This window comes from Cervus canadensis, chromosome X (genome assembly GCF_019320065.1).
Source record: "Cervus canadensis isolate Bull #8, Minnesota chromosome X, ASM1932006v1, whole genome shotgun sequence".
NCBI classification, from domain to species: domain Eukaryota; kingdom Metazoa; phylum Chordata; class Mammalia; order Artiodactyla; family Cervidae; genus Cervus; species Cervus canadensis.
In genome coordinates, this window is record NC_057419.1 from 51,959,764 (window position 1) to 51,986,999 (window position 27,236).

Consider the following 27,236-nt stretch of genomic DNA (forward strand, 5'->3'; position numbering starts at 1 on the left):
TATTCCATCGCATGTATGCACCAACACTTCTTTATCTATTCATTTGTTGATGGACGTCTAAGTTGCTTCCATGTCCTAGCTATGGTAAATAGTTCTGCAATGAATATTGGGGTACATGTGTATTTTAGAATTATGGTTTTCTCAGGGTATGAGACCAGTAGTAGGATTGCTGGGTCACATGGTAGGTTTATTCCTAGTTTTTAAAGAAATCTCCTTACTGTGCTCCATAGTGGAGCTCTATTTACATTCCTACTAACAGTGAAAGAGGATTGTCTTTTCTCCACATGCTCTCCAGCATTTATCATTTGTAGATTTTTTGATGATTCCTAACAAATTGCCAATGGCATTTTTCACAGAACTAGAAAAAAAATTCACAATTTGTATGGAAACACAAAAGACCCTTAATAGCCAAGGTAATCTTGAGAAAGAAGAATGGAGCTGGAGGAATCAACCTTCTTGACTTCAGACTGTACTACAAAGCTACAGTCATCCAGACAGTATGATACTGGCACAAAAACAGAAACATAGGCCAATGGAATAAGATAGAAAGCCCAGAGATAAACCCATGCACCTATGGGCACCTTATCTTTGACATAGGAGGCAAAAATATACAATGGAGAAGAGATAATCTCTTCAATAAGTGGTGCTTGGAAAACTGGACAGTTACATGTAAAAGAATGAAATTAGAACACTTCCTAACACCATACACAAAGATAAACTCAAAATGGATTAAAGACCTAAATGTAAGACCAGAAACTATAAAATTCTTAGAGGAAAACATAGGAAGAACACTCTGTGACATAAGTCACACCAAGACCCTCTATGATCCACCTCCTAGAGTAATGGAAACAAATACAAAAATAAACAAATTGGGTCTAATTAGACCTAAAAGTTTTTGCACAGTAAAGGAAACCATAGACAAGATGAAAAGATAACCCTCAGAATGGGGGAAAATAATAGCAAATGAAGCAACTGACAAAGGATTAATCTCCAAAATATACAAGCAGCTTGTGTGTGTGTTAGTTGCTCAGTCATGTCCAACCCTTTGCGAACCATGGACTGGAGCCTACCAGGCTCCTCTGTCCATGGGATTTTCCAGGCAAGAACACAGGAGTGGGTTGCCATTTCCTCCTCCAGGGGATCTTCCCAACCCAGGGATTGAACCCATGTCTCCTGTGTCTCTTGCATTGCAGGCGGATTCTTTACCTGCTGAGCCATTAAAGGAATCACAGCTTAGGCAGCTCAATATCAGGAAAACAAACAACCCAATCAAAAAATGGGCAGAAGACATAAATAGTCATCTCTACAAAGAAGACATACAGATGGCCAATAAACACAAGAAAAAGTGCTCAGCATTGCTTATTATTATTATTATAGAGAAATGCAAATCAAAACTACAATGTGGTTATCACCTTATACTGGTCAGAATGGAGACTTTCTTTTTAAAAATTTGTTTCTATTATGTTTGTAATTGCTTATTGAAGCATCTTTAATAAACATCTATGTCACGTTGCTTGTAAGTTTTAGTTGTCATTTCTCAAGTGGAGATTTTCCCGGTTTTTGATATTATGAGTGATTTTTGATTGAAACCTGTACATTTTGGGTATTATGTTAATGAGACTCTGAATAGTATTTAAATCTTTTGCTTTTATCATGCTTCTGACACTGCTCTGGCAGGGGAAGGGGAATGCCACTTCATTGATGCCAGTTGGAGTGGAGTCCTGGTTCCTCATTTAGCCTCCATTGACACCTAGGGGTGAGAGTGTTCTCACCCCCATCTGCAAGGTGGGAGTTCTGGCTCTCCCCTATGCCTCTGCTGATACCACCCTGGCTGAGAGGAGAAGAAATGCCTCACTATAGTTCTCAGGACTGCCAGCAGCACCATACTAGGGGAAGGGTGCTAGTTTCTGCTAGATGGTGGTAAAAGTGCTGATTCTCTACTGGGACTCCTCTGATACCATCCCAGTGGGTAGAGAGGAAGGGCCCCTTGTTATCACCAGGTGGGCATGAATCCTGTCTTTCCATGTAGTCTCCACTGACACTGCATCAAAGGGGCCTTGTTATTGCCCGGCAGGAATGAAAGTTCACTCTCCCAACTTGTCTTTCTCTGAAACCACCGTAGCATATTACAGCCTGCCAAGGGTTTAAGTTTAATTTCCTCACTTGGCCTTTGTTGGCATGGATAGTGGCTTAATATTTTCTAGGGAATTTTCTTGGAGTAGAGTGGTTAATTATCTAAAACTTTTCTATCTTGCAAGGTTGTTCCTTTCCTGGTACTCTGCCTAGAGAGAGCAGGTGTTTTTTCTTTTTCTTTTACTTATTCCCACTGATGCTTCCAGGTTTTCAGCTTCTCTAGCACCCGATCTAGGATAGATGAAGCAAAACAAAAAAAAAACAAAACCTCAGGAAACTCACTGCTTTGTTATTCCTTGGGCTCTGAGGTCAATAGTCTGCCTTCTTTTGTCTATTTTCCGACTATTCTTATGTTCGTTTTATAACCAATGTCAAAGGTTTTAAACTGTACTTAGCAGGAGAAATAGGGAGAAATACACCTACCATATCTTTCTAGACGCAGAGGTATCACTTGGTTTGTTTTCACACTTTATTTTATTATGTAAAAACTTAAACATACACAAAAATAGAGAAATGAGTAGAACAAACCCCCTTTAGTCAGCTTCAACAATGTCCAACGTTTTGCCAATCATGTTTTATTTCTCCCCACTCCAAGATCTGTTGCAGTTTTTAAACTCAAAGCCTAGATATAATATTATCTCATTCAATGTGAGTGTGCATCTCTATGAGGAAATACTTTTTTTTAAACATAATCACAATGTCATTATCATAATTTACTAATTACTAATTCCTTAATGTAAGCAAATACTAAATCATATTCAAATTTCTGTGATTGTTTCAAGAAGTATTTTTAAATCTGATTTTTTCAAAATAGGACACAAACCAAATGCAATGATGCATTTGTTATTAGCTCTCTTAAGTCTCTTTTTAAAATCTTTAAATTTCCTAAGTTAGGCACAGAAAGACAAATACTGCATGATGTCACTTATATGTGGAATCTAAAAAGTCCAACTCACATAGCTGAGAGTAGAACGTTGCTCCCAGGAATTGGAGAGTAGGGGAAATGGGGACATGTTGGACAAAGGGTACAAAGTTTTAGTTATGTAGGACGAATAAGTTCTGGAGATCTAATGCACAGCATGGTCACTAAAGTCAATACTACTGTACTGTATACTTGAAATTTACTAACAGAGTAGATCTTAACTGTTATCATGATTTAAAAAAGGTAACTATGTGAGGTGATGAATGTGTTGATTAGCTTCATGTGGTAATCATTTCACAATAAATACATATATCAAAATATCACATTGTATACCTTAAATATACACAATTTTTACTTGTAAATTATACCTCAATAAAGCTAGAAAAGAATGTGGAAATCTCCCATCTTTCTTTTTCTCATTCTTTCTTTTTCACTTAGAAATAGACTTTAACCAGCATAGTACCAGAGTAGAAAGAAAAAGAAAAAGAAGCAAAACAGTACAAAGTCCAGGAACACATCAAATATTCAAGAAGGATGGGATTTCAAATTAATGAAAAAATAAGGATTATAACAAATGGCATTGGGATAAATAGCTATCAGTCTTAGGAAATGTAACACAGTTAAATCACTATGCCAAAACTTGAAGTTCTAAATGGATCGAGAATTTAAATAAAACAATAAAAGTAATCTGAAGAAAAAATAGACTTTAATTTTAGAGCAATTTTAGGTTTACAACAAAACTGAGTGAAAGGTACAGAAAATTACCATATATGCTTTGCCCTCACACATGCATAACCTCCATTATCAACATCCCCCACCAGAGTGGTACATTTTTTTTACAATTAATGAACTTACGTTAACACATCATGATCACCTAACATTAAGATTTATTCTTGGTGTTGTACACACTTTGGGTTCAGATAAGTTTATAATGACATGTATCTACCATTATGGGGGCTTCCCAGGTGGCACAGTGGTAAAGAATCAGCCTGCCAATGCAGGAGACACAGGAAACATGGATTCGATCCCTGGGGTGGGAAGATCCCCTGAAGAAGGAAATGGCAACCCACTCCAGTATTCTTGCCTGGAAAACTCCATGTGCAGAGGAACTGGTGGGTTACAGCCCATGGGGTCACAAAGACTCAGACATGACTGAGCACACACACACACACACACACACACACACACACCCATCCACCCACCCACCCACCATTGCAGTTTTATACAGAGTAGTTTCAATGCCCTAAAATCCTCTGTGCTCAGTCTATTCATTCTTGATTCTCCCTAACCCCTGGCAACCACTCATCTTTTTACTGTCACCATACTCAGACATGACTGAGCACACACACACACACACACACACACACACACACACACACACACACACCATTGCAGTTTTATACAGAGTAGTTTCAATGCCCTAAAATCCTCTGTGCTCAGTCTATTCATTCTTGATTCTCCCTAACCCCTGGCAACCACTCATCTTTTTACTGTCACCATAGTTTTTCCTCTTCCAGAATGTCATATAGTGGAATCATACAGTATTAGCTTACTTTGTTGCTGCTGTTGTTTTATTTAAACATTTATTGTTTTCCTCATCTTCTTTTAAATGGCATTTATAACTTTAAAAAATGGGTTATTTTTCCTAAAAATTCCATTCTGGATTTGGCTGATTGTTTCTTAGCGGTGACACTGAACTTGTTCTTTTATTTCACATATCACCATTAACTGGGAATTAGAGCTCCATACCTGATTAGATTTAGATTCACTTTTTAAAAAAATTTTGGAATCAATATTTCATAGGGGATATATGATTCCAACTGCATCACATCAGAAGGTACATAATATCTAGCTGTCTTATTATTAGTGATGTTAAAATTGATTAGTGGGTTCAGGTGGTATCAATCTGATCCCTCCATTGAAAAACTCCCCATCATCCTTTGCTTACTCTATTTTTTTCCATTCATGATCATTGCCCTAGATTAGTGGTTCTCAAGCAGAGATGATTTTGTCCCTCAGGGGACATTTAACAATGTCTGAAGACATTTTTAATTGTCACAACTGGGGTGCAGTACTAACGGCATCTAGTGAGTAGACACCAGAGATGCTGCTAAAAATTCTGTTAATACAGTGCATAGATAGTCCCCAAATAAAGAATGATCTGGCCCCAAATGTCAATAGTGTTGGTGTTGAGAAACCATGGTCTATCTAGATTTATTATTTCACTAGAGATTATAACCTCAGATATGCAGATGACACCACTCTTATGGCAGAAAATGAAGAAGAACTAAAGAGCCTCTTGATGAAAGTGAAAGAGGAGAATTAAAGAGTTGGCTTAAAGCTCAACATTCAGAAAACTAAGATCATGGCCTCTGGTCCCATCACTTCATGGCAAACAGATGGGGAAACAGTGGCTGACTTTATTTTTGGGGGCTCCAAAAATCACTGCAGATAGTGATTGCAGCCATGAAATTAAAAGATACTTACTCCTTGGAAGGAAAGTTATGACCAACCTAGACAGCATATTAAAAAGCAGAGACATTACTTTGCTGACAAAGGCCCATCTAGTCAAGGCTGTGGTTTTTCCAGTAGTCATGTATAGATGTGAGAGTTGGACTATAAAGAAAGCTGAGTGCCAAAGAATTGATGCTTTTGAACTGTGCTGTTGGAGAAGACTCTTGAGAGTCCCTTGGACTGCGAGGAGATCCAGCCAGCCCATCCTAAATGAAATCAGTCTTGAATATTCATTGGAAGGACTGATGCTGAAGCTGAAACTCCAATACTTTGGCCACCTGATGCAAAGAGCTTACTGATTTGAAAAGACCTTGATGCTGGGAAAGATTGAAGGCAGGAGAAGGGAACGACAGAGGATGAGATGGTTGGATGGCATCACCAACTCAATGGACATGAGTTTGGGTAAGCTCCAGGAGTTGGTGATGGACAGGGAGGCCTGGCGTGCTGCAGTCCATGGGGATGCAAAGAGTCAGACATGACTGAGTGACTGAACTGAACTGAACTGAGAGATTATAAATAGTGACATAATAATTATATCATTCCTGCTGCATTGCTATCTGCAATTACTACATAAATAAGAATAGCATTAACTATGGGAAAGATGTGATAATTCTTGGTTTTTATCTTTATTAATTTTTGCAACAATAATTTGGTGCCCTATAACCATCCAGGGGTGACCAATGTTTTTTTAATATCATTATGAAATCATATTTTATACATTTGATGATTGATTAATTGCAGATTTTTTGATGCTCTAATTGTCCCAATATAGGCAAATGGGAACTCCCCTTCATCTTGGATCCTGTGTTCTTTTGATATGACTACATGAATCATTGATATCACCCTTGTTTTTTGACAAAAAAGACGTCCCAGGATAATTTTGTACAATTTCCTGTTATATACCTATAAATAATTATTTCTTCAAGGAAGATTGATTCCTTTTGGTACAAAATGATATTTATAGGCCACAATCCAGGCATTAAACATACTCGTTGTGAGTAGGTTGTCATTGCTGCTATGTCTTTTCAGTGGACAGAGCTAGGAAATATTTTTAGAAAGAGAAAAATAAGTAAACCATAAGTTCATAATGTTTCTGTAAATATTTATATTTTCTCAACTCTCTTACACAAAAGGTAGCATCCTACCTATGCTTTATGGTAAAGGCTTTTGAGTCCATATTATGAAGCAGAGAGGTAAGGAATCAAAAGTATGTCATTGTAGTAACATAGATGGACTAGAGATTATCATACTAAGTGCAGTAAGTCAGATGAAGACAAATATCACAGGATATCACTTACATGTGGAATCTTTAAAACATGATACAAAGGAACTTATTTATAAAACAGAAACAGACTCACAGACATAGAAAACAGACTTACAGTTACCAGAGGGAGAGTTGCAGTTACCAGAGGGCTGGGCAGAAGGATAAATTAGGAGTTTGGGATTAGGAGATACAAACTGATATAAATTACTACTTTTAAAAAAGATAAACAAGGAACTAGTGTGTAGTACAGAGAACTATACTCAACACTTTGTGTGTATATATATATATATATGTACACCTGGAGCTAATACAACACTGTATATAAGCTGTAACTCAATAACAAAAAAAAAGAAAGGAAAAAGTGTAAGTCAAATGGGGCAGCAGTCTGAAGGGGTATAGCCAGAGTTGCTGAAGACTGATGGAAGCTAAGAAACATTCTCTGCCCTCTTCCACACCACTAGCCTATTGCTTCCTTCTGTAGGGCTTGCATCTTCTGGAAGCCTGTGGGGGAGCCTGACGAGCCTCAGGTTCAGTTCCCTGGAGACTAGTATGGCTCTGGAGATGCAGGCTGCAAGTCTTTGTCCTGCTGCAATGATGAGCAGGGCTGATGAGCTGGCTACCTTAGTCATCATGACCAGGCCAGGATACTGGCTATTCCTGAGCTTAGGACAGTGTGGCATGATCCAAATGGGATGGGAAGAACCCATCTGACCAGCTTCCAGATCTAAGGGCTTAGTGCTGAGTGAACTTGCCATTGCCATTTCCCCCCCTTTTTTTAGCCCAGTGAAGACTCACAGACCATTGAGGGCTGGAAAAAGTAGGTGTCAGATCTCATTGTTGATAGTATGTATATTCTGAATGGGAATAGGTATAGAAGCAGAGAGAAAGCATGAGCAAATTCGAGGCATTTATTGTTTTTGTGCCTCAGTTTCATTTGTATAGTGAGAATAATATTGGGACTCACCTCATCAGGGTATTATGAGGTTTAAATAACTTTGCTGTTGTTCAGTTGCTAAGTCATGTCCAACTCTTTGTGACCGCACAGACTGTAGCCTGCCAGGCTTCTCTGTCCATGGGATTTCCCATGCAAGAATACTGGAGTGGGTTGCCATTTCCTTCTCCACAGGATCTTCCTGCCCAGGGATCAAACCTGTGTCTCCTGCATTGCAGGCTGTCTCCTGCATTACTGGTGGATTCTTTACTGCTGAGCCACCAGGGAAGCCCTATTTTTACTATCATTTGAATATAATCATTGTATGAAAATCATAAATTATATCATGTCATTCCCTTGCTAACACCCTCAAAGATTCCCATCATAATTTACATAATATTTAAATCCTATATAATGGTCTATAAGGCTCCAGGTGATCTTGTTCCTGCCTACATCTCTATCTTGGTCATCTTGTACCACTCTCCTTCTTCTTGGTCACCAAATTCAAGCCATTCTGGACATATTTTCATTTCTTAAAATCATCAAACTTTTTTTATCTCAGGACCTCTGCACTTGCTCTACATGTTTATAATCAGAAAAACAAGAAAACCTGAGAAACTAAAATCCAGAATCCATAAAGAAAAGTTTGTGAATCTCAACTATATAATAATATTAAGCAAACTCCAGGAGATGGTGATTGATAGGGAAGCCTGGTGTGCTGCAGTCTGTGGGGTCAACAAAGAATCAGACACGACTTAGCGAATGAACAACAAGCATCATATGGTGAAAAAACTGAAATAAAATACAATAGTTAAATGATGAGTGGGAAAATAAACATATACTTGAACATGACAGCCAAAGGACTAATACCTTAGCAGTTAGGAGTCCAAAGTCTAGATTCCAACTGCTGGGTTTGAATCCCAGGTCCATCATTTACTAGCTGTGTGACCTTGGGTTTCACTTAATCTCTCTATGCCTCAGTTGCCTCAACTGTAAAATGGGGATTATAACAACGCCTACTACTTAGTATTGTAGAGAGGGTTAAGCAATTTAATAGACTGACTCTTGGTATACTCAAGCACCATGTAAATTTTACTTATTATCAGGGTTACTAAGAAGCCAATAAAACTAGGAAAAGGATGTAAAATATAATATATTTTACACAAAATATATTCACAAAAATATAATATGAAATAATCAATAAACATGAAAATATGGTTGACTGGTGGCTCAGAAGGTAAAGAATCTGCCTGCAATGCAGAAGACCCATGTTTGATCCCTGGGTTGGGAAGATCCCCTGGAGGAGGAAATGGCAACTCCAGTATTCTTGTCTGGAGAATCCAATGGACAGAGGAGTCTGCCGGGCTACAGTCCATGGGGTCACAAAGAGTCAGACATGACTGAGTGACTGACACATATGGTTGACTTCACTCATGATGAAAAGCATTAATTTATTTCACATATATTTACATATGTATTAAATGCCAAAGAGGCACTGGGCATAGAATGGTGAACATCTTACTCTCATGGAATTTACACTGTAGTAAGTGTGTGTGTGTGTAGTATTTAATACATCATGTAGTAATAGTGTTTTAAATAAAAAAAAGCAGGAATGGGGTGTCATTTTATTAAAAGGTCAAGGACTCTGAGATAAGGTAATAGTTAAGCAGTGATCTGAAAAAGTGAGGGAAAAAGTCATAAGGATTTCCAGGGGAACAGCTTTCCAAGAAGAGGGAACAATAAGGGCACAGGCTTGGAAGCAGGAGCCAGCTTAGCTTATTCAAGGAACAGCTGTAAATCTAGTTTGTTCGAGGCAAGGCTGCGTTGATAGAAAGCTAGGTCTAAGAGACAGAGGCCAGATTCTACAGGACTTTAAAGGCCAGGATGAGGACTTGGGACTTTGCTAGGAGTGAAATGAAAAGCCTGCTATCACTTGGGAATTGTATTCAGCTATGCATAACAGGGATCCAAATAATAAAGGCTTAAATAGGATGATGCTTTGAGTATTATATTGATTCTAGGACACATCATTATTTTATGTACCAAGAAAGAGGAAAAAAATGCTGGCAAACATAATCCAGAAGCTGTCATTCAAAGATTTCAGAGATATTGAAGCATAAAGAGAGATGTACCTTTCAGAGTTGGTAGCATAATATGCTATTTTTTTTCTCATGTAAGATTAGGTCCTGAGGTAATCAGTTTTTGATTGCAAGATGGCTACTCAGCTATAGCCATTAAATCCTCATTCCAGGGAGGAAGGAGAAATGAAGAAGGAGGAAATGCCTTTTATTCCTCCGTATTAATTTTGTAAAAATTCCCTCCAAAAAATTTACTGACATTTTTATTGGCATTGCATTGGTTGTGCACATCGACTTAGCACTGCCTGATGTCTAGCACAGAATGCTAAGTTGTTGATCCATATGTATATTACAGCCTCATTTATTTTTCATAAAATGGATAACTGTATGGAACATGCTTGTATTGGCATAGAAAATTTCTCAAAGGATACATGAGAAACTGTTAACAAGTGGTTGTTTAGTGAAGTCACTCAGTCGTGTCCAACTCTGTGAGACCCCGTGGACTGTAGCCTAGCAGGCTTCTCCCTCCATGGGATTCTCCAGGCAAGAATACTGGAGTGGGTTGCCATTTCCTTCTCCAGGGGATCTTTCCAACCCAGGGATAGAACCCGGGTCTCTCGCATTGCAGGCAGACGCTTTAACCTCTGAGCTACGAGGGATGCCCACGTGGTTGAGGGGAATAAAATTGGGTTTGATTGGCAGGGGAGGGGCTTTAACTTTTCATGTTATGCCTTCTTTCATCTTTTTATAGCTACAAATATTGTATATATTGCTTTTATAATAATAAATATAAACAAGTAACCTTAAAAGTGGAGTGTGCATTACCCTGGGGGTATAGGAAGACTTTCCAAGGGGTAAATAAGCACTTAGAGTTTGAAGGGGATCAATTTCTACATCCTCAAATTTCATTTTCATGTTTCTTAAAATTGATCTGCTAGAGAATACACCAGTAGTGAAAAAATTAAGCCTGTTCTTTTTCCATATCCCTTTTCACAAATAGTTCTCTTTGCACTTTACAAAAGAAAAACATATCTTTGATCCATCCCAAATCTTACCTGGGTGCACTGCCCCACAGTGTAAAATCCTCAGGGTACCAGAGAGACAGTTCCAAACACTGCTGCCAATGGTGAAGAAACAAACTGGTATAACAAATGTATATAATGTTATCAAATCCTGTTTCAACTCGGCTGGCTTCCAGTAAAATTGAAGGCAAACCCAATTGAGCTGTCAGCTGACAAATCATGAGAAATAATTTTGAAGATAAATCATTGTGTAATTTTCCCCCATATGTCTTCAAAGGAATTCAAATACTTGAGTGACATTTCTAAAACAAAATGTCCATTCCTATTTACTTATTTATATAAACAAGGTTTCTATGTGTGGTTTAACCAAAAACAAAAAGTTGGAAGAGAACTGATGCTGAATCCTGCTTCATTCTAAAATAAGCAATATTTATCTATTAATACACTCACCACCTTTTTTAAAAAAAAGACTTACATCACTAGTAAATTTGCTTTTTTAATAATTACACATTAAAATTTGTAATATGTTTATAACTTTTGATCCATTGTATTCCAATACTAATTGTCATGATAACACAAGCAAGACTAAATTGTGAACAACATTTACAGCTTTAGGATCACAGGAACTTTTAAAAAGCATTTAAATAGCAAAATATACACATTTTTGCTACAGAGAAATCTGGTAGGATAATCAATAAAATCATTTCAAGTGTAAAAAATATGTATTATTGGGATAAAATTCTGTTAGAATAAGAGGGAATTGAGAACTCAGGGAGAAAAGGGAAAATTTACACCTCCCAAACTGTCAAAGAAGAGCTCATTTATGAATTTTTAAAACTGATGACGGTGGCTCTCAAATCACTAACAGATTTAGGTTTCACTGCTTTCACATAAAACCGTGATGTTTTGTTTGTGAATTTGTTTGTGATTTGTCAGAAATCACATTATTTGCAGCTTGACATTCTGGATGCAAAATTTGAGATGTCAACCTAAATATGTGTGAAGGAGCACAACGTTAAAGATATTTTTAGAGAGCATTGTTATAAACCAATAGTTTTATATAAACATACAAAATAAATATCAGAGGGAGCATCATATACTCATTTGCCACCTTGTGGCCAGAATTGTATTCAACTCCAGGCAAGGTGCTGTAATGAGGAAGGGGTCTCTCTTTAGGTCAGCCCCTTCAGCTATGCTTCCATCAGGTCTTTGTGAGGCTGAGATGGTAGCATTCGCCTGGGACTGAATCCAGACTCAAACAAGCAAGAAGTATCAAAAGGATTATGCTGACACCTGCCCCTCTCCATGTGATTCAGAGCAAAAGCAACATGCAATCAGGAAAGGAATGTAAGAAGTGCAACAAGGTTCTGACTTTTCCCATGAGGACTGCTTTAAAAAAAATCAAATGAACTATTTCTGATATTCTTTTCTTGATTCTTCTGTTTTTGGTGTCTTTTCTCTACTGGTGACCTAGACACTTCCTCAGTCTGCCTTTTGGGGAACCCACTCCTGTTTCTGGCCCCTGGGGCAAGTGTGTTTGGTTCGGTGCTGGTTTCACAGCCCCTAGTGCAACACCTGGTCTGGGTTGGCGCTGAATAGACATTTGCTGAGTGAGTGGATGGCAGAGTGCACAACCCCCACCCGGCACTCCCCCCCCCCCGCCCCCGCCCTGGCCTCCACTTCTTCCTTAACGTGCTGGACATGTGGGCTTCTGCAGGAAGATGATCAGTAAAGCTGTCAGGTTGCCATGGTTAGTCATCAGTGGGAGATAGCCTTGGGTACACTGAGATTTTTAGGTCACTTTGGTGTCTGTTACCCTGTGGAGGTGGGATGAGAGTATTTCTTGTGCCTCCCCACCCCCACCCTTGTAGGAGCAGGATTCCTTCAGTGGGTGTTCTAGTTGTAGTTCCTCTTGTTGCGGGCCCAAAAGGGCAGGCGTTTATTGGAAGGATACTTGGATGCTTCAAGGGATGGGAACAAGAGTTGGCTTAGGAAGGGGAGACACCAGGGCAGTTCTGGGGACCTCAGGTGTATGGGAACCAGCATTCTATCCTCTTTAAAGAAGTGAAAGTGGCTGGGTGGTGTCCGACTCTTTGCGACCCCATGGACTTACAGTTCATGGAATTCTCCAAGCTAGAATACTGGAGTGGGTAGCTTTTCCCTTCTCCAGGGGATCTTCCCAACCCTAGGGATCGAACCCAAGTCTCCCACATTGCAGGTGGATGCTTTACCAGCTAAGCCACAAGGGAAGTCCTCTATCCTTCTTAAGGGCTCGTGATTCCTGACAACCAACCCCTGCTGCTGACCCTGGGAGGCCTAGGCACTACCCCCTACCTGGAGGAGGGGGCCAGGTGGAGGGTGATATCCACACTAACCAGGGAGAACTCGGCCACAATGCAATAGGGCAGCACAGCCCTACAGGCCGGGCAGTATGTACTGGGCCAAGGGCTGCCATCACTGGGGCTCAGGCAGCAGACTCTTCCTGGAACACACTGTCCCCGACACTCTGCTCCTCGTGAGCCTCATCCTGACACCTGCCCTGGGCTGCACTCCCCGGGACCAGCACCTGCAGCTGCTTCCCAACATCCCCAAGCTGCCCAAGACCCAAGCCACTTGCTCTGGGCTCAGTCTTTGTGAGCCCCTAGGTGCTGCTCCCCATGACTCCCAGCTCAGCACAGTGGGGTCCCAAAGATGCATGGCCGCCCGTGCCCCTGACTGGCGGCTCCACAGATGGAAGCTGGTTTCCTGCCACTCCCACCTGCTACCTGAGCTGGGCCTCTGCTGGGCTTGAGGGTCTTGGGACAGTGTCCTGTAGTTCAGGCCCCTCTCTTAGCTGCCAGCAGTAGGCCAGGCCTTATTGTGCCTTGTCCATCCCGCCACCCCCGGGGCGGCTGGCTCAGCGTCTCCTGGGCCAGAAGGCTGGCTGCCAAAACCTCAGCCCACCCGTGGCCTTGGGAGCCCGAAGGAAAGGTGCAGAGGCGAGGAGCAGGCACGGACTGCGCAGAGCACCGATAAGATGAGCATGGGATGTGCCTCTTGGGGCCCAATGGCCTTGGGAGCTCTGCCCCTCTGTATCCGGGGTCCAGGCCTGCCCCAGAATGGAGCTTCGTTCTTATGGGGCAGGGCAGAACCTGGCTGGGGTGGGCGGGGAGCCTCAGACAGGGATGGGAACCTGCTCAGCCTCAGAGATGCTGGCTGATCACCGCTTCTGCCAGCGCTCCTCCCGACCCGGCCTCTGGGGGGATGTTTCCCAGCCCCAGGGACGTTTCTGGACTAGGATACCCCTCTATCCCTGGCCCCGCAGTGCTGGGGGAGGCTGCATGGACGAAGGGAAGGACGGAGAGAGGGGAGGAGACGATGAAAGGGGTCAGAGCAGCGATTGGAGCCGAGAACTGGAAGCGCCTTAAAGAGACTGCGCGGTCCCCGCCCCCCTTCCCGCCAGCCTCAATGAATTAGAGCTGTGTTTCTCAAACTTGCCTGCTCATAAGAATCTTCTCGGGCCCTAGTTAAAGATACAGGTTCCGGAGCATGTTCCTTCGGGATTCTGATTCAGTGGGGCTGCGGGTGGAGCCGAGGAATCTGTAATTTTAACACGCTCCCCACGTGATTCTCGTGAACAAGCAAGTTTGGGAAATATTGAATTAAAGGAAACCGGACCTGGCTGCAGAGCGGCCTCCGCTAGGGGGCTACGGCAGGAGGATTCCCGGGGGCGTCGCCTGCTTCCGCCGCCGCCTCCTTCAGTGAAAGTCCCTTTTGGGTCCAGCTGCCACAGCCACCGCGCTCCCTCAGGCCGGACGGGGGACACCCCTGGTCTGCGTGGCCCCCGCGCCGCCACGCCCAGTGGCCGCCCCAGCCCTGCGATTAGGGGGAGGAGCCGCTGCCAGTGGAGGCGGAGGAGCAGAGGAGGCGGAGACGGCAGAGACGGCGGAGAAGGCGGAGAGGAAGGTGGAGGCGGAGGCGAAGGTGGAGGGGAAGGTAGAGGCGGCGGGGAAGGTGGAGGCGGCTGGGAAGGTGGACGCCACCGGGAAGGTGGAGACTGTGGAGGGTCCGGGACGCCGGGTAGAGCTCAAGCTGGAGCCCGAACCTGAACCCGAGCCGGCACGGGAGGCGGAGCAGGAGCCGAAGGGGGAGCCGAAGCCGGAGCCTGAGGATGAGAACCCGGCGCGGAGTGGCGGTGGCGGCGGCAGAGACGAGGTTCCTCTCCCCTCCCTTCCCTCCGACCCCCCGCGGCCCCCCGATCCTTCCCCGCGGCGCAGCCGTGCCCCCCGCCGCCGACCCCGGCCGCGGCCGCAGACCCGGCTCCGTACCCCGCCGCAGCCTAGGCCACGGCCCCCGCCCCGGCCCCGGCCCCGGCGCGGCCCTGGGGGCGGGTGCCTGGATGTGGATTTCGCGGTGGGTCCACCAGGCTGTTCCCACGTGAACAGCTTTAAGGTGGGAGAGAACTGGAGGCAGGAACTGCGGGTGATCTACCAGTGCTTCGTGTGGTGTGGAACCCCAGAGACCAGGAAAAGCAAGGCAAAGTCGTGTATCTGCCATGTGTGCGGCACCCATTTGAACAGACTCCACTCTTGCCTTTCCTGTGTCTTCTTTGGCTGCTTCACAGAGAAGCACATTCATGAGCACGCCGAGACAAAACAACACAACTTAGCAGTAGACCTTTATTACGGAGGTATATACTGCTTTATGTGTAAGGACTATGTATATGACAAAGACATTGAGCAAATTGCCAAAGAAGAGCAAGGGGAAGCTTTGAAATTACAAGCCTCCACCTCGACCGAGGTTTCTCACCAGCAGTATTCAATGCCAGGCCTCGGTGAGAAGTATCCAACCTGGGAGACAACCAAACCTGAGTTAGAACTGCTGGGCCACAACCCAAGGAGAAGAAGAATCGCCTCCAGCTTTACCATCGGTTTAAGAGGACTGATCAATCTTGGCAACACGTGCTTTATGAACTGCATCGTCCAGGCCCTTACCCACACTCCGATCCTGAGAGATTTTTTCCTCTCTGACAGGCACAGATGTGAAATGCCGAGTCCGGAGTTGTGTCTGGTCTGTGAGATGTCTTCGCTTTTTCGAGAGTTGTATTCTGGAAACCCATCTCCTCATGTTCCCTATAAGTTGCTGCACCTGGTGTGGATACACGCACGGCATTTAGCAGGGTACAGGCAACAGGATGCGCATGAGTTTCTCATCGCAGCGTTAGATGTCCTGCACAGGCACTGCAAAGGTGATGATGCTGGGAAGGCGGCCAGCAATCCCAACCACTGTAACTGCATCATTGACCAAATTTTCACAGGTGGCCTGCAATCTGATGTCACCTGTCAAGCCTGTCATGGTGTCTCCACCACGATAGACCCATGCTGGGACATCAGTTTGGACTTGCCTGGCTCTTGTACCTCCTTCTGGCCCATGAGCCCAGGGAGGGAGAGCAGTGTTAATGGGGAAAGCCACATACCAGGAATCACTACCCTCACGGACTGCCTGCGAAGGTTTACGAGGCCAGAGCACTTAGGAAGCAGTGCCAAAATCAAGTGTGGTAGTTGCCAAAGCTACCAGGAATCTACCAAACAGCTCACGATGAATAAATTACCTGTCGTTGCCTGTTTTCATTTCAAACGGTTTGAACACTCAGCCAAACAGAGGCGCAAGATCACTACATACATATCCTTTCCTCTGGAGCTGGATATGACACCGTTCATGGCCTCGAGTAAAGAGAGCAGGATGAATGGACAGTTGCAGCTGCCAACCAATAGTGGAAACGATGAGAATAAGTATTCCTTGTTTGCTGTGGTTAATCACCAAGGAACCTTGGAGAGTGGCCACTACACCAGCTTCATCCGGCACCACAAGGACCAGTGGTTCAAGTGTGATGATGCCGTCATCACCAAGGCCAGTATTAAGGATGTGCTGGACAGTGAAGGGTATTTACTGTTCTATCACAAACAGGTCCTGGAACATGAATCAGAAAAAGTGAAAGAAGTGAATACACAAGCCTACTGAAGTGACACACAGACCTACCTACCTGGAGTGGAAGATGACAGTGCCCATACAACAACTGGCATCAAGATTTAAAGGACCTACTTGCATGGCCCACGGGCCTGATAGAGTAAGAATTGAACAGTTTCCAGTGTCTAAAAGGTCCTGATTGTAAGAGGAATAGAAGGGGCGGGAGAAGAGGCTCTAGTCTAAGCAGTCACTTAAAGGAAGATTAAATGGCAGGATGCTCTGGGCGGGGCAGGCAGGAGTAGGGAAATCAGACACTGGTCCATATCCTATATTCCTCCAAAAGATTGTGTGGGAAAGTGTGGGGTGGGAGGGGGGTGGTGTGGGGGGGATGTGTGCCCTTGTAACTGTAAAACATCTTTCTCCATGGGTGTTTCAGCTTCAACTGACCAATCACATAACAGTTATATGTTTGGGGGAGAAAAAAGAAAAGCTTATACAAATGTAGCCCATTACATATATGGGTAGGAAAGTGGAAAAGCGGAGGAAGCAGGGATATTTCATTGACAAACACCTTTGCCAGTTTCTTTGTATTCGTGATTTTTTTGTGCTATTAAATGCAGTATTAAACAAAGAAGAGCCCATGTGGGCCTGTGAAACAAGAAAGGGGGGTTTTTGTATAAGGGGAGCAATTGCTCCAAAGGTAGAGAAGACAAGAAACACTGTAAGATAAACCAACACAGACAGGCCTCAGCTAAGAGTTTAGTGTGTGAGTGTTTAAAAAAAAAAAAGCTGTATGATATACTTGAGCAAATCAATGAACCTCTTTGCGATTGTTTTCTCATCTGTACAATGCAGATAATTCCTACCTTAACGGGTTATTGTTAAAGATTAAGTGATATAAAATGTGTCAAAGTATTAATTAAAAAGGCTTGGGACTTTGTATGGGCTCAGTGAACATTTGTTGCATCTGAAACTTCTTTGGTCCAGGACCAGAATGCGTTAGAGGTGGGGGTCAGCCCTACTTGAGACCCACGGACAAAAATGACACGCACTGTGTCAGATGCAGTCACACATACACACTTGTGACTTCCTCCCCAGTACTGTTTTTTAAGGCAGTGGATTCCACTATTGTCCCTTGGGTACAGGGCATTACAGTCAGTGCCACATTCAGGACTGGGGGGAGAATCACAGGTGTCCCCCCTCAAAGTCATTATTCTGTCCAATTGGAAGACTCATGTTGTTATCATGACTCAGCACCCCAGGGATGGGACTCGAGGCCAGTAGGCTGCTCGGCTTCCACGTGAGGGTGTTGGTGGTCTTTGCCCTCCACAAGTGTTATGGACATGGCTGCATCCACCTGCAGGCATAGATCATGAAAAGACTTCCAAAGCTCACTGGTATACCAGCCCTGGGATAGCGGGGGAGTGGCATGTTGGCCCCCTCTCTGATTCTCACAGAGGGCTAAGCCCAAACAGATGGGATGTGCCCAGGACGGGTTAAGCCCTGGTGGTGGTTCCTTCTTTTATCCTCTTCATTAAATACAAAAGGACATATTAGAAAACATGAGGGGTGGGGAACTAAACATTTCAGACCCGTGGGACTTGCATCCACTGGCTCTGGTAAAAGGCTGGGCTCCTCCCACAGCTCCCCAAGTCTACTTCATGGTCAGTTCATTTGGTAGTATATGTTTATTTGTGTGGTTGTGGCTGCATCCCAACTAGCTCACAGGCATTTTTAGGACAGGGATTGTCTCTCCTCTTGTACCCTGGGCTGCATTCTCAGTCCCTAGAACAGCCCCTGGGACATAGTATTTGAAACATTTTCTGGATGGATGAATGAACTCAAACACCTTCCTTTCATAACCAAATTTTCCTCACTCCCCACCTCCAGGGCTCATTATCCTCAGGAGAAAATGTAAAAAGTCTTACTTTTGGTATCTTGTAGGCTGGGGGAGAGCAAGAGGCAAGTGGCCTCGGATGCCACTTGGCACCTTCATGCAGGTATCTGACTTCCCTTTGGGATGTGTGGGAGCCCTGCCTGGGCAGACAGCCACGTCCTCCTTCCTCATCCCTCTCACAGGAAGAGTTCAGTCAGGCATGTCCACCAGATCCTGACTGCTTGCACAGACACTTTGACATTTGTAAAACACTTTTATTTGGAAGTGATTTCTATTTTATAGGAAACTTAAAAAAAAACAGTTTAAAGAACATCCATATACCCTTTACCAGATTTAGCTATTGCTAACATTTTACCCCCTTTGCATCTATGCACTCGTGTGTGTGTGTGTGTGTGTGTGTGTGTGTGTTTGGACCAACTGAGGGTAAATTACATCATGGCCCTTTATGCCCAAGTACCTCAGTGTGCACTTCCTACAATTAGGCATATTCCCTACATCACAGTATGGTTAACCGCTTCAGCAAATTTAACATTGATATAATACTGTTATCTACACTTGTACTCCAGTTTTGTCTGGTGACCCAGTAATGTCCTTAATAGCATTTTCCCTCTTCGTCACAGCATCTGGTCCAGGATGAGGTGTTGCTTTTAGCTGTCATGTCTCTTTAGCCTCCTTTAATCGGGAATATTTCCACAGCCTTTCTGCATCTTGTATGGCATTAGCATTTTTAATAGAACATTCCTCACTCTGGGTTCATCTGATACAGAAACTGTCTTTAAATACCCTATACTCAGGAATAGGTCTAAGAGATATGAATGGCATTGAGACTGAAACTGACCTCCCTGTCCCCACTGGTGAAAGGCATAGACCACCAGAGGGAGCAGCTGTACCTGGCACTTTCTGATTGAAACATTCACCTCCTCTGTCTGGCAAACACCACTGTCCCTCAGCAACAGGGGAGCCATTCGAGCCCAGCCCTATGCTCTCCCCATCACGAACCCCCAGACTGAACCATGGAGTGTAACAACAGCAGGGCCTGCTTTCAGATCACATCACTGTGGAGCCCAGGGCATCGTGTACTGTGCAGGTATGTGTTAGCTTGAGCTCAAATGCAATTCAGGCATGTTTGAGCATGTCTGATACACTGGTGAGCACCTCCATGGTCGGGGCCTTTAAGGGGTCAGGAGGTAGCACCCTTGGCACCTTCTTCAACGTTCCCATGGTGGGAACAGCAGCAGTGGGGTGGCAGGGGAGGGATAAGTAATTTTGAAGCAGCTTCATGGACAAAGCACACAAAAATGGGGTACAGACTTAAGTGAGGAGGAACATGGGAGAGGCCCAAAACAGATTGGTTTCTGACATAACTGAGGACTTTCAGACAGCATTGGGCTATTTTACATGGGGGCTGGAATTCCTGAAGGAGCAGATATGGGCAAGAGCTGGTGAAATTTAAGGTCGTTCTTTAACTGAGACACTCTACTTCCACAAGCTGGTAAGGCCAGGGAATCTCAGTTCATATGTGGATTTATGATCTGGGCCCAGAAGTATATAGGCAAAAGATGGGTGGTCGCAACTGGGAGCTTATCCACCCACAGAGCTCATGGGGACTTACCTTTCATCCATTGTATATGCTTCCTATGCGTTCTTGGCCTGATCTAGTTGGAAATCCAGGACCCTATCACTTCCCATTTACTGGAGTAACCAGATGCTGAAACTTATTCTGGCTTACAGGTCACATTAGGTAACTGCCTCACTTCTTCCCCTCCCACTGGGAATCCTGATCAGGGATGCCATCAACCAAGAGGTCTTTTCCAATCAAGAAACAGAGTGGCCTCCATACTGCTCATTGCCATAATACAATAGACCTGGTGCTAGGAACCTATGTTTGCATCAAATGTATATTTCACATCCAGAAGCAAAGGCCCCCATCCTCCGAGAGTATGTAGCCCAGCACCCACAGCAGTGTGTCATTTACACACTGACTTAATGCTATGTTTAAATTCTTGCATCAAAGCATGTCAGATATACAGGAAATGCACATATCATCAGGGTGCAACTTCATGAATTTTTGTAAAATGAGCACATCTCTGTGAACAGCACTCAGATAAAGAAATAGGACGTTACCCATAAGCCAGGCCCCCTTCCTGCCTCCTTCAAGTCAATAACCCCAAAGGGTAATCCCTATCTTGACTTCTTTCACTGTAGATTAGTGTTGCCTTTTAAAATGCCATCTATAAATGGAAATGTTCAGTATGTACAGTTTTGTGTCTGGCTTCTTTTGCTCAACATTATTTTGTGAGCTTCAGATCTGAAGTCTTGTTATCAAGCAAAATTATGTGGAATGTCATTATTTCTGTCTAATGAACTGAAAGTAAGGATTCCCTACTCTTCCTAGTGATGCCTCACTTATTGAACCAATTCAAAGGGACCCTGGTCATTGCAAAGTTGGACCTTGCGAGGGTCTATAATGGCCTTCATGCACAAGAAAACAGTGAATGGAAAACAGCCTGCCAGACAAGTTTGGGCTTATTTAAGCACCCAGAAATGTTCATCTTGGGCAGTACTCCAGCCTTGTTCCAATAGCTCCTGGATGGGATGCTCTATTGTAGTAAGGCCTCACACATAAATGTGCATCAGAGTCACCTAGAGGGCTTGTTAACACACAGGTTGCTGGGTCCTGCCCCCAGAGTTTCTGATTTCAGTAGATCTGGGATGGGGCCTGTGAGGGGGGTTGAGAATTTGCATTTGTAACACATTCCCAGGTGATGCTCATGCTTCTGGCTCTGGGACGACACTTTGACAACCACTGATCTATTCAATTTGTTTTCACACTGTGGTACTTGGGGCCAGAAGAGTCTATGAAGGTGGCCTTGGGGAACAAGAGGAGGGGCAAATTAGTGAGGATCAGGAACTCTGAAATATAAAATCATTAAGAGAGAGTTATTGATTTTGTATTTGGGAATTCCAAGTAATATTTGAAGAAAGAGTTCTGCTACTAAAATGTTTTAAAGTTGAAAATCACTCTGCTAAGGAACTTTAGACCCCAGGGGAATGATGTATTTAAACTATGTAGGTGGTATATCTGGAGAATGATGCAGCATGCTGCAAAGACCTGGCCTCATATGTGCCCTTAATCTAGATGATCCCGAGGTGGATTAATTTCCTTGGAACTCAGAGAAGTTCATATTTATGAGGACAGATGTGATAAGGGAAAATTCTTAAAGTATAAACACAGCACAAAATCATATATATAAATATGATTTTCTTCTGGCTGTACAGCACACTAAGATGACATAAATAGCACCCCCCCACAAATACAAACACATATTAACATGAGATAAACTAACAAAAATTTTAATTTATAGTTGAACTTAAAAAAATAAAAAGTAAAATCTTCAGAGAAAATGAAAAAAGCCAGTCTAGTAATTGTAAATGGACACTGCAATAACCTATTGTAGTTACTGGTTCCAGATATTAGGTCCTAGGGGCTAGGGGCTCCGAGCCGGGAATCTAGTGCCCAGGCAAGTACTGGCAATACAGCCTAAAGTCTGCCAGAGGCAGAGAAACCGTCACTGAAACCTCTGGATAAAGCCTTAGTAGCTTCTCTGTTCATTAGAATGGGATTTGGAAAGTAAGCCATGAAAAGTCTTATGCTCTCTCTGGAGCCATGAGCAGAAATAAAAACCCCAGGCCTATGTCATATGTGGTTAGGAGGGATCTACATTTACCTCACTGCATGTTATGGGAATCACATACTGAAAAATTAAAACAAATATTGGAGCAGAATCATTGAAACTTCTAGAACCTCAGTGAAAGCAAAAATATTTTTATAAAACACAGCACATAGAAGCCCACAAAAAAAGACCATATCTGCTGAACATGTGCTCAGGAGCAAACAATAAAAATATTGTACTTGCAAAGAAATGAGACGCCATGAAGGTGAGTCACCAGTTGCCACGAGGAGGAGAATTAGTACCCCCAAGCAATATTGATGAGATGAACTTCTACTCTTTTTCTTTGAGAGTAGAATAAGGACATTTTCAGAAAAAATAAACCTAAGAAAGTTTAGCAATAATAGACTCTTACTAAAATAACTACTGGAAGATATACTTCAGGAAGAAGGAAATTGAAATTGGAGAGAAGGAATGAGTAGGAGGCAAGGAACAGTGAACAAAAATTGGTAAATGTGAGGCAATCTAAATAAGCATATAAAACAATGATAATGTTGAATCATATGGAGGTATAAAAACAAGCTGGCACTAAAAACACTGGAGCACAAAAGCCTGTAAAACAGCAGGAAACTATTACTATTTAAAGCATTCTAAGTCTCTTGTTTGGGAGGAGGGTAGGGATACTGCCTGCATTCGGACCTTGTTAAGTCAAATATGAATATTTAAACATTTAAGAGTGTGAACTTCTATTGAATAGTTTCTGGCAATGGCAGACTTGGTTATTTGATTCAACTTTCCTATTGAAGTATTGAAATATACTGGATAAAAATTTCAAAACTTCTTAAAAAGCACTGAAGAGCTGAGAGAGGACAGAGGGAAATGTTCAGGTCAATTTTTGGATGAAAGCTTGTAATCAGGCAGGTAAGCAGAGTATTGACACATCAAAGCCAACTGGGTTTGAGGGTGTTTGCCTACAGTGCCCACCTGAGCTTTTAATCAGTGGTCACAAAAGGCTGGAGGGGGAGAAGTTAAGGCTCAGGGCCAGCACAAGACAGGGGTTTAATATGACACCCTCTCTACATTAAAATGAGATCCCAAAGACCTACACTGGCTGCATAAGGTTCTGCATCCCAATCAGAACTAAATCTGCCCTGTTTCCAACAATCCCGGATAACTATACAAAAGGCTGCTTTAGCACCAAGAAGAGCTCTCTTCCTAAAAATAAGGGGTATAAAAGGGGGGAGTGGGACGGAGAACCATATGGAGGTTCCTTAAAAAAAAACAAAAATAGAGTTACTATATAATTTATGATCACACTCCTGGGCACATATCTGGAGTTAACTCTATAAATTGAAAAGATATATGCACCCCATGTTCATAATGGAGGAGGAAATAGCAACCCACTCCAGTATTCTTGCTGGAAAAATCCCATGGACAGAGGCGTCTGGCAGGCTACAGTTCATCTGGTTGCAAAAGAGTCAGACATAACTGAGTACTGAGCACATGTTCATAGCAGCACTATTTACAATAGGCAAGACATGGATGCAACCTAAATACCCATCGACAGGTGAATGTTTAAAGAATATATAGTACATATACACAATGGAATATTACTCAGCCATAAAAAAGAATGAAATAATGCCATTTGCAGTAAAATGGATGGTTCTAGAGATTATCATACTAAGTAAAGTAAGTCAGACAAAGACAAATATATGAAATAGTTTGCATGTGGAATCTTAAAAAAATTATACAAATGAATTTATTTACAAAATAGTAATAGACCCATAGATATAGAAAACAAACTTATGGTTATCAAAGGGGGAAGGGAGGAGGAATGAATTAGGAGTTTGGGATTAAAATATACACACTACTAATATGAAATAGCTAACAAAGACCTACTGTATAGCACAAGGAATTATACTCAGTATCTTGTAATAACCTATAATGGAAAAGTATCTAAAAAGAATGTATATATTATATATATACACACATATATAATATATATTCATAAGTGAATCACTTTGCTATACACCTGAAACTACCACAACATTGTAAATCAACTATATTTCAATAAAAGTTAAAGTAAATAGGGACTGCCCTGGTGGTCCAGTGGCTAAGACTCTGCACTCCCAATGCAGGAGGCCCAGGTTCAATTCCTGGTCAGGGAAGTAGATCCTACATGTTGCAACTAAGAGTTCACATGTCACAACTAAAGATCCTGAGAGCTGCCACTAAGACTGAAGATCCTGTGTGCCACAAGTAAAACCCAATGTAACCAAACAAATATGTACAAAAATAAAATAAATAGATTATAAAATTTTTAAAAGGGAAGAGTAGGTTAAAAATTCATCCCTGAGAAAAAGAGGCCACACTCCAGTCCTCAAATAGATTTGTACCCCATCACTCATGGAATGAATCAGCCAGGGAACTTCAAGCTGTGACCTTGGATTTAAGTGGCTTCCACGGTACTCAGTAAAAACAAATACAAATACAAAGCCTCTGAAGGAGAATCTATCCATTCCAGGTCTTAGGAAACCCCTACAAATAAGTTTTCAAGGGCACAATGACCAGAGAACAGACTAAATTTGTCATACCAGGAACCAAGGGAACTCAGTTAAAAATTCAAGTTAAACTCAAGGGAACTCAAGTTAAAAACAGCAGGAATAGGAAACAACAGAAACAGACTCACACAGATTTCAGATAAGAGAATAACCAGACACAGATCTTTTTTTTTTTTTTTTCAGACACATATCTTAAAACAACTGTTTAGAGAAACAAATTATTAATTTAAAAATATCCACAGGGAAGAAAAATCTATAAAAAAGTGACAATGCATCTTGTGAAAAAAAATAAAAAATAACTTCTGGAAGTGAAAAATACTGACTCAGTGAATGTATCTGGTAGAAAGGTGGATGGTGGACATAAATGAAGAGAGCATTAATAAGCTGAAAATATGATCAAGAATGCAGTATGGAGAGAGGAAAAAGTAGAAAATACAGGAGAGAGAGAGTAACAGACAGGGAGGATACAATGAGAAAATCCAGCACACATCTGATTATAATGTGAGAGAGAATATGAATATTGATGGAGCAGAGTCAATATTTGAAGAGATAATACCTGAGAAAGTTTCTAGACTTAATGAAAAGAAGTTAACTTACACATTCAAGAAGCTCAACAAATCCTGGGTAGGGTAAATAAAGAGGTCTAACCCAGACACTGAAAAAAACCAAAGAGAGAGAAAGTGAAGTCAGAGAAAGATGACAGATCATGTCATAGGGACAGCAATTAGATTGATAGCTGATGTCTCAACAATCAGAAGATAGTGGAATGATCTTCAATTTATTGATTGTTAACTTAGTATTCTAAAATCAGTAAGAAAAAATTAAAGAATTAGAGTGAAATAAAGACATTTTCACACAAACATTGAGAGAGGTCTTCACCAGCAGATCCTCATTAAAGGAAATCCAAAAGAGTGTACTGTAAGTAAAAATAGAAGGAAAATTATCCCAAGGGTAGGATGACTTGGGAGATTAGGATTGACATATATACACTATTGATACTCTGTATAAAATAGATAACTGATGAGAACCTACTGTATAGCACAGGGAACTCTACTGTGTTCTGCAGTGACCCAAACGGGAAGGAAATCTAAAGAGGGAATATATGTATACATATAGCTGATTCATCCTGTCCATGGGGTTCTCCAGGCAAGAATACTGGAGTGGGTCGCCATTTCCTCCTCCAGTGGACCATGTTTTGTCAGAACTCTTCATTATGACCTGTCCATCTTGGGTGGCCCTCCACAGCATGACTCCTAGGTTCACTGAGTTATGCAAGGCCCTTTGCCACCACAAGGCTGTGATCTATGAAGGGGCAACCTACTCCAGTATTCTTGCCTAGGCAACCCTATGGGCAGTATGAAAAGGCTGAAAAATATGACTGCCGAAGACCCCCCAGGTTGGAGGGTGTCCAATATGCTACTGGGGAAGAGCACAGGGCAAATACAATAATACCTCCAGTAAGAATGAAGTAGGTAGGCCAAAGCAGGAATGATGCTCAGGTGTGAATGTGTCTGGTGATGAAAGTAAAGTCTGATGCTGTAAAGAACAATATTGCATGGGAACCTGGAATGTTAGGTCCATGAATCAAGGTATATTGGATGTGGTCAAGCAGGAGATGACAAAATTGAACTTCGACATCTTGGGAATCAGTGAACTAAAATGGACCGGAATAGGTGAATTGAATTCAGATGACACTTATATCTACTGCTGTGGGCAAGAATCCTTAGAAGAAATGGAGTAGCCCTCATAGTCAACAAAAGAGTCTGAAATGCATTGCTTGGGTGCAATCTCAAAAATGACAGGCTAATCTCAGTTTGTTTCCAAGGCAAACCCAACCACTATGGCCCAACCACTAATGCTGAGTAAGCTGAAGTTGAATGGCTCTATGAAGACCTACAAGACCAACTAGAGCTAACACCAAAAAAAAAAAAAAAAAAGATGTCCTTTTCAGCCTAAGGTAATGGAATGCAAAATAGGAAGTTAAGAGATACCTGGAATAACAGGCAAGATTCCCCTTGAAGTGAAAAATGAAGCATGGCAAAGGCTAACAGAGTTTTGTCAAGAGAACATGCTGGTCATAGCAAACACCCTTTTCCAAAAACACAAGAGACAACTCTACACATGGACATCACCAGATGGTCAATACCGAAATCAGATTGATTATATTCTTTGCAGCCAAAGATGGAGAAGCTCTATATAGTCAGCTAAAACAAGAGCTGGAGCTGACTGTGGCTCAGATCATGAGCTCCTTATTGCAAAATTCACACTTAAATTGAAGAAAGTAGGGAAAACCACTA

At 42.4% G+C, this 27,236-nt stretch overlaps 1 protein-coding gene and 1 non-coding gene across 2 annotated transcripts; both read left to right on the forward strand.

Annotated features, from left to right (window-relative positions):
* Positions 1-14,392: 14,392 nt before the first annotated feature.
* Positions 14,393-17,750, forward strand: USP27X (ubiquitin specific peptidase 27 X-linked). Its single transcript, XM_043459736.1, has 2 exons — positions 14,393-14,428; positions 14,612-17,750. The coding sequence occupies exons 1-2, from the start codon at positions 14,393-14,395 to the stop codon at positions 16,862-16,864; spliced, it is 2,289 nt and encodes a 762-aa protein (XP_043315671.1). The 3' UTR covers positions 16,865-17,750.
* Positions 17,751-24,473: 6,723 nt separating this feature from the next.
* TRNAG-CCC lies at positions 24,474-24,546 on the forward strand. Its single transcript has one exon. It is a non-coding gene; the product is annotated as a tRNA-Gly (tRNA).
* Positions 24,547-27,236: the final 2,690 nt, after the last annotated feature.

Bases quoted from the DNA above. Each gene is read 5' to 3' on its own strand.
- USP27X (XM_043459736.1), top strand. From the start codon at position 14,393: ATGTTCCTTCGGGATTCTGATTCAGTGGGGCTGCGG. The intron at 14,429-14,611 runs GTGGAGCCGAGG...CTTCAGTGAAAG, and splicing joins CTGATTCAGTGGGGCTGCGG to TCCCTTTTGGGTCCAGCTGC.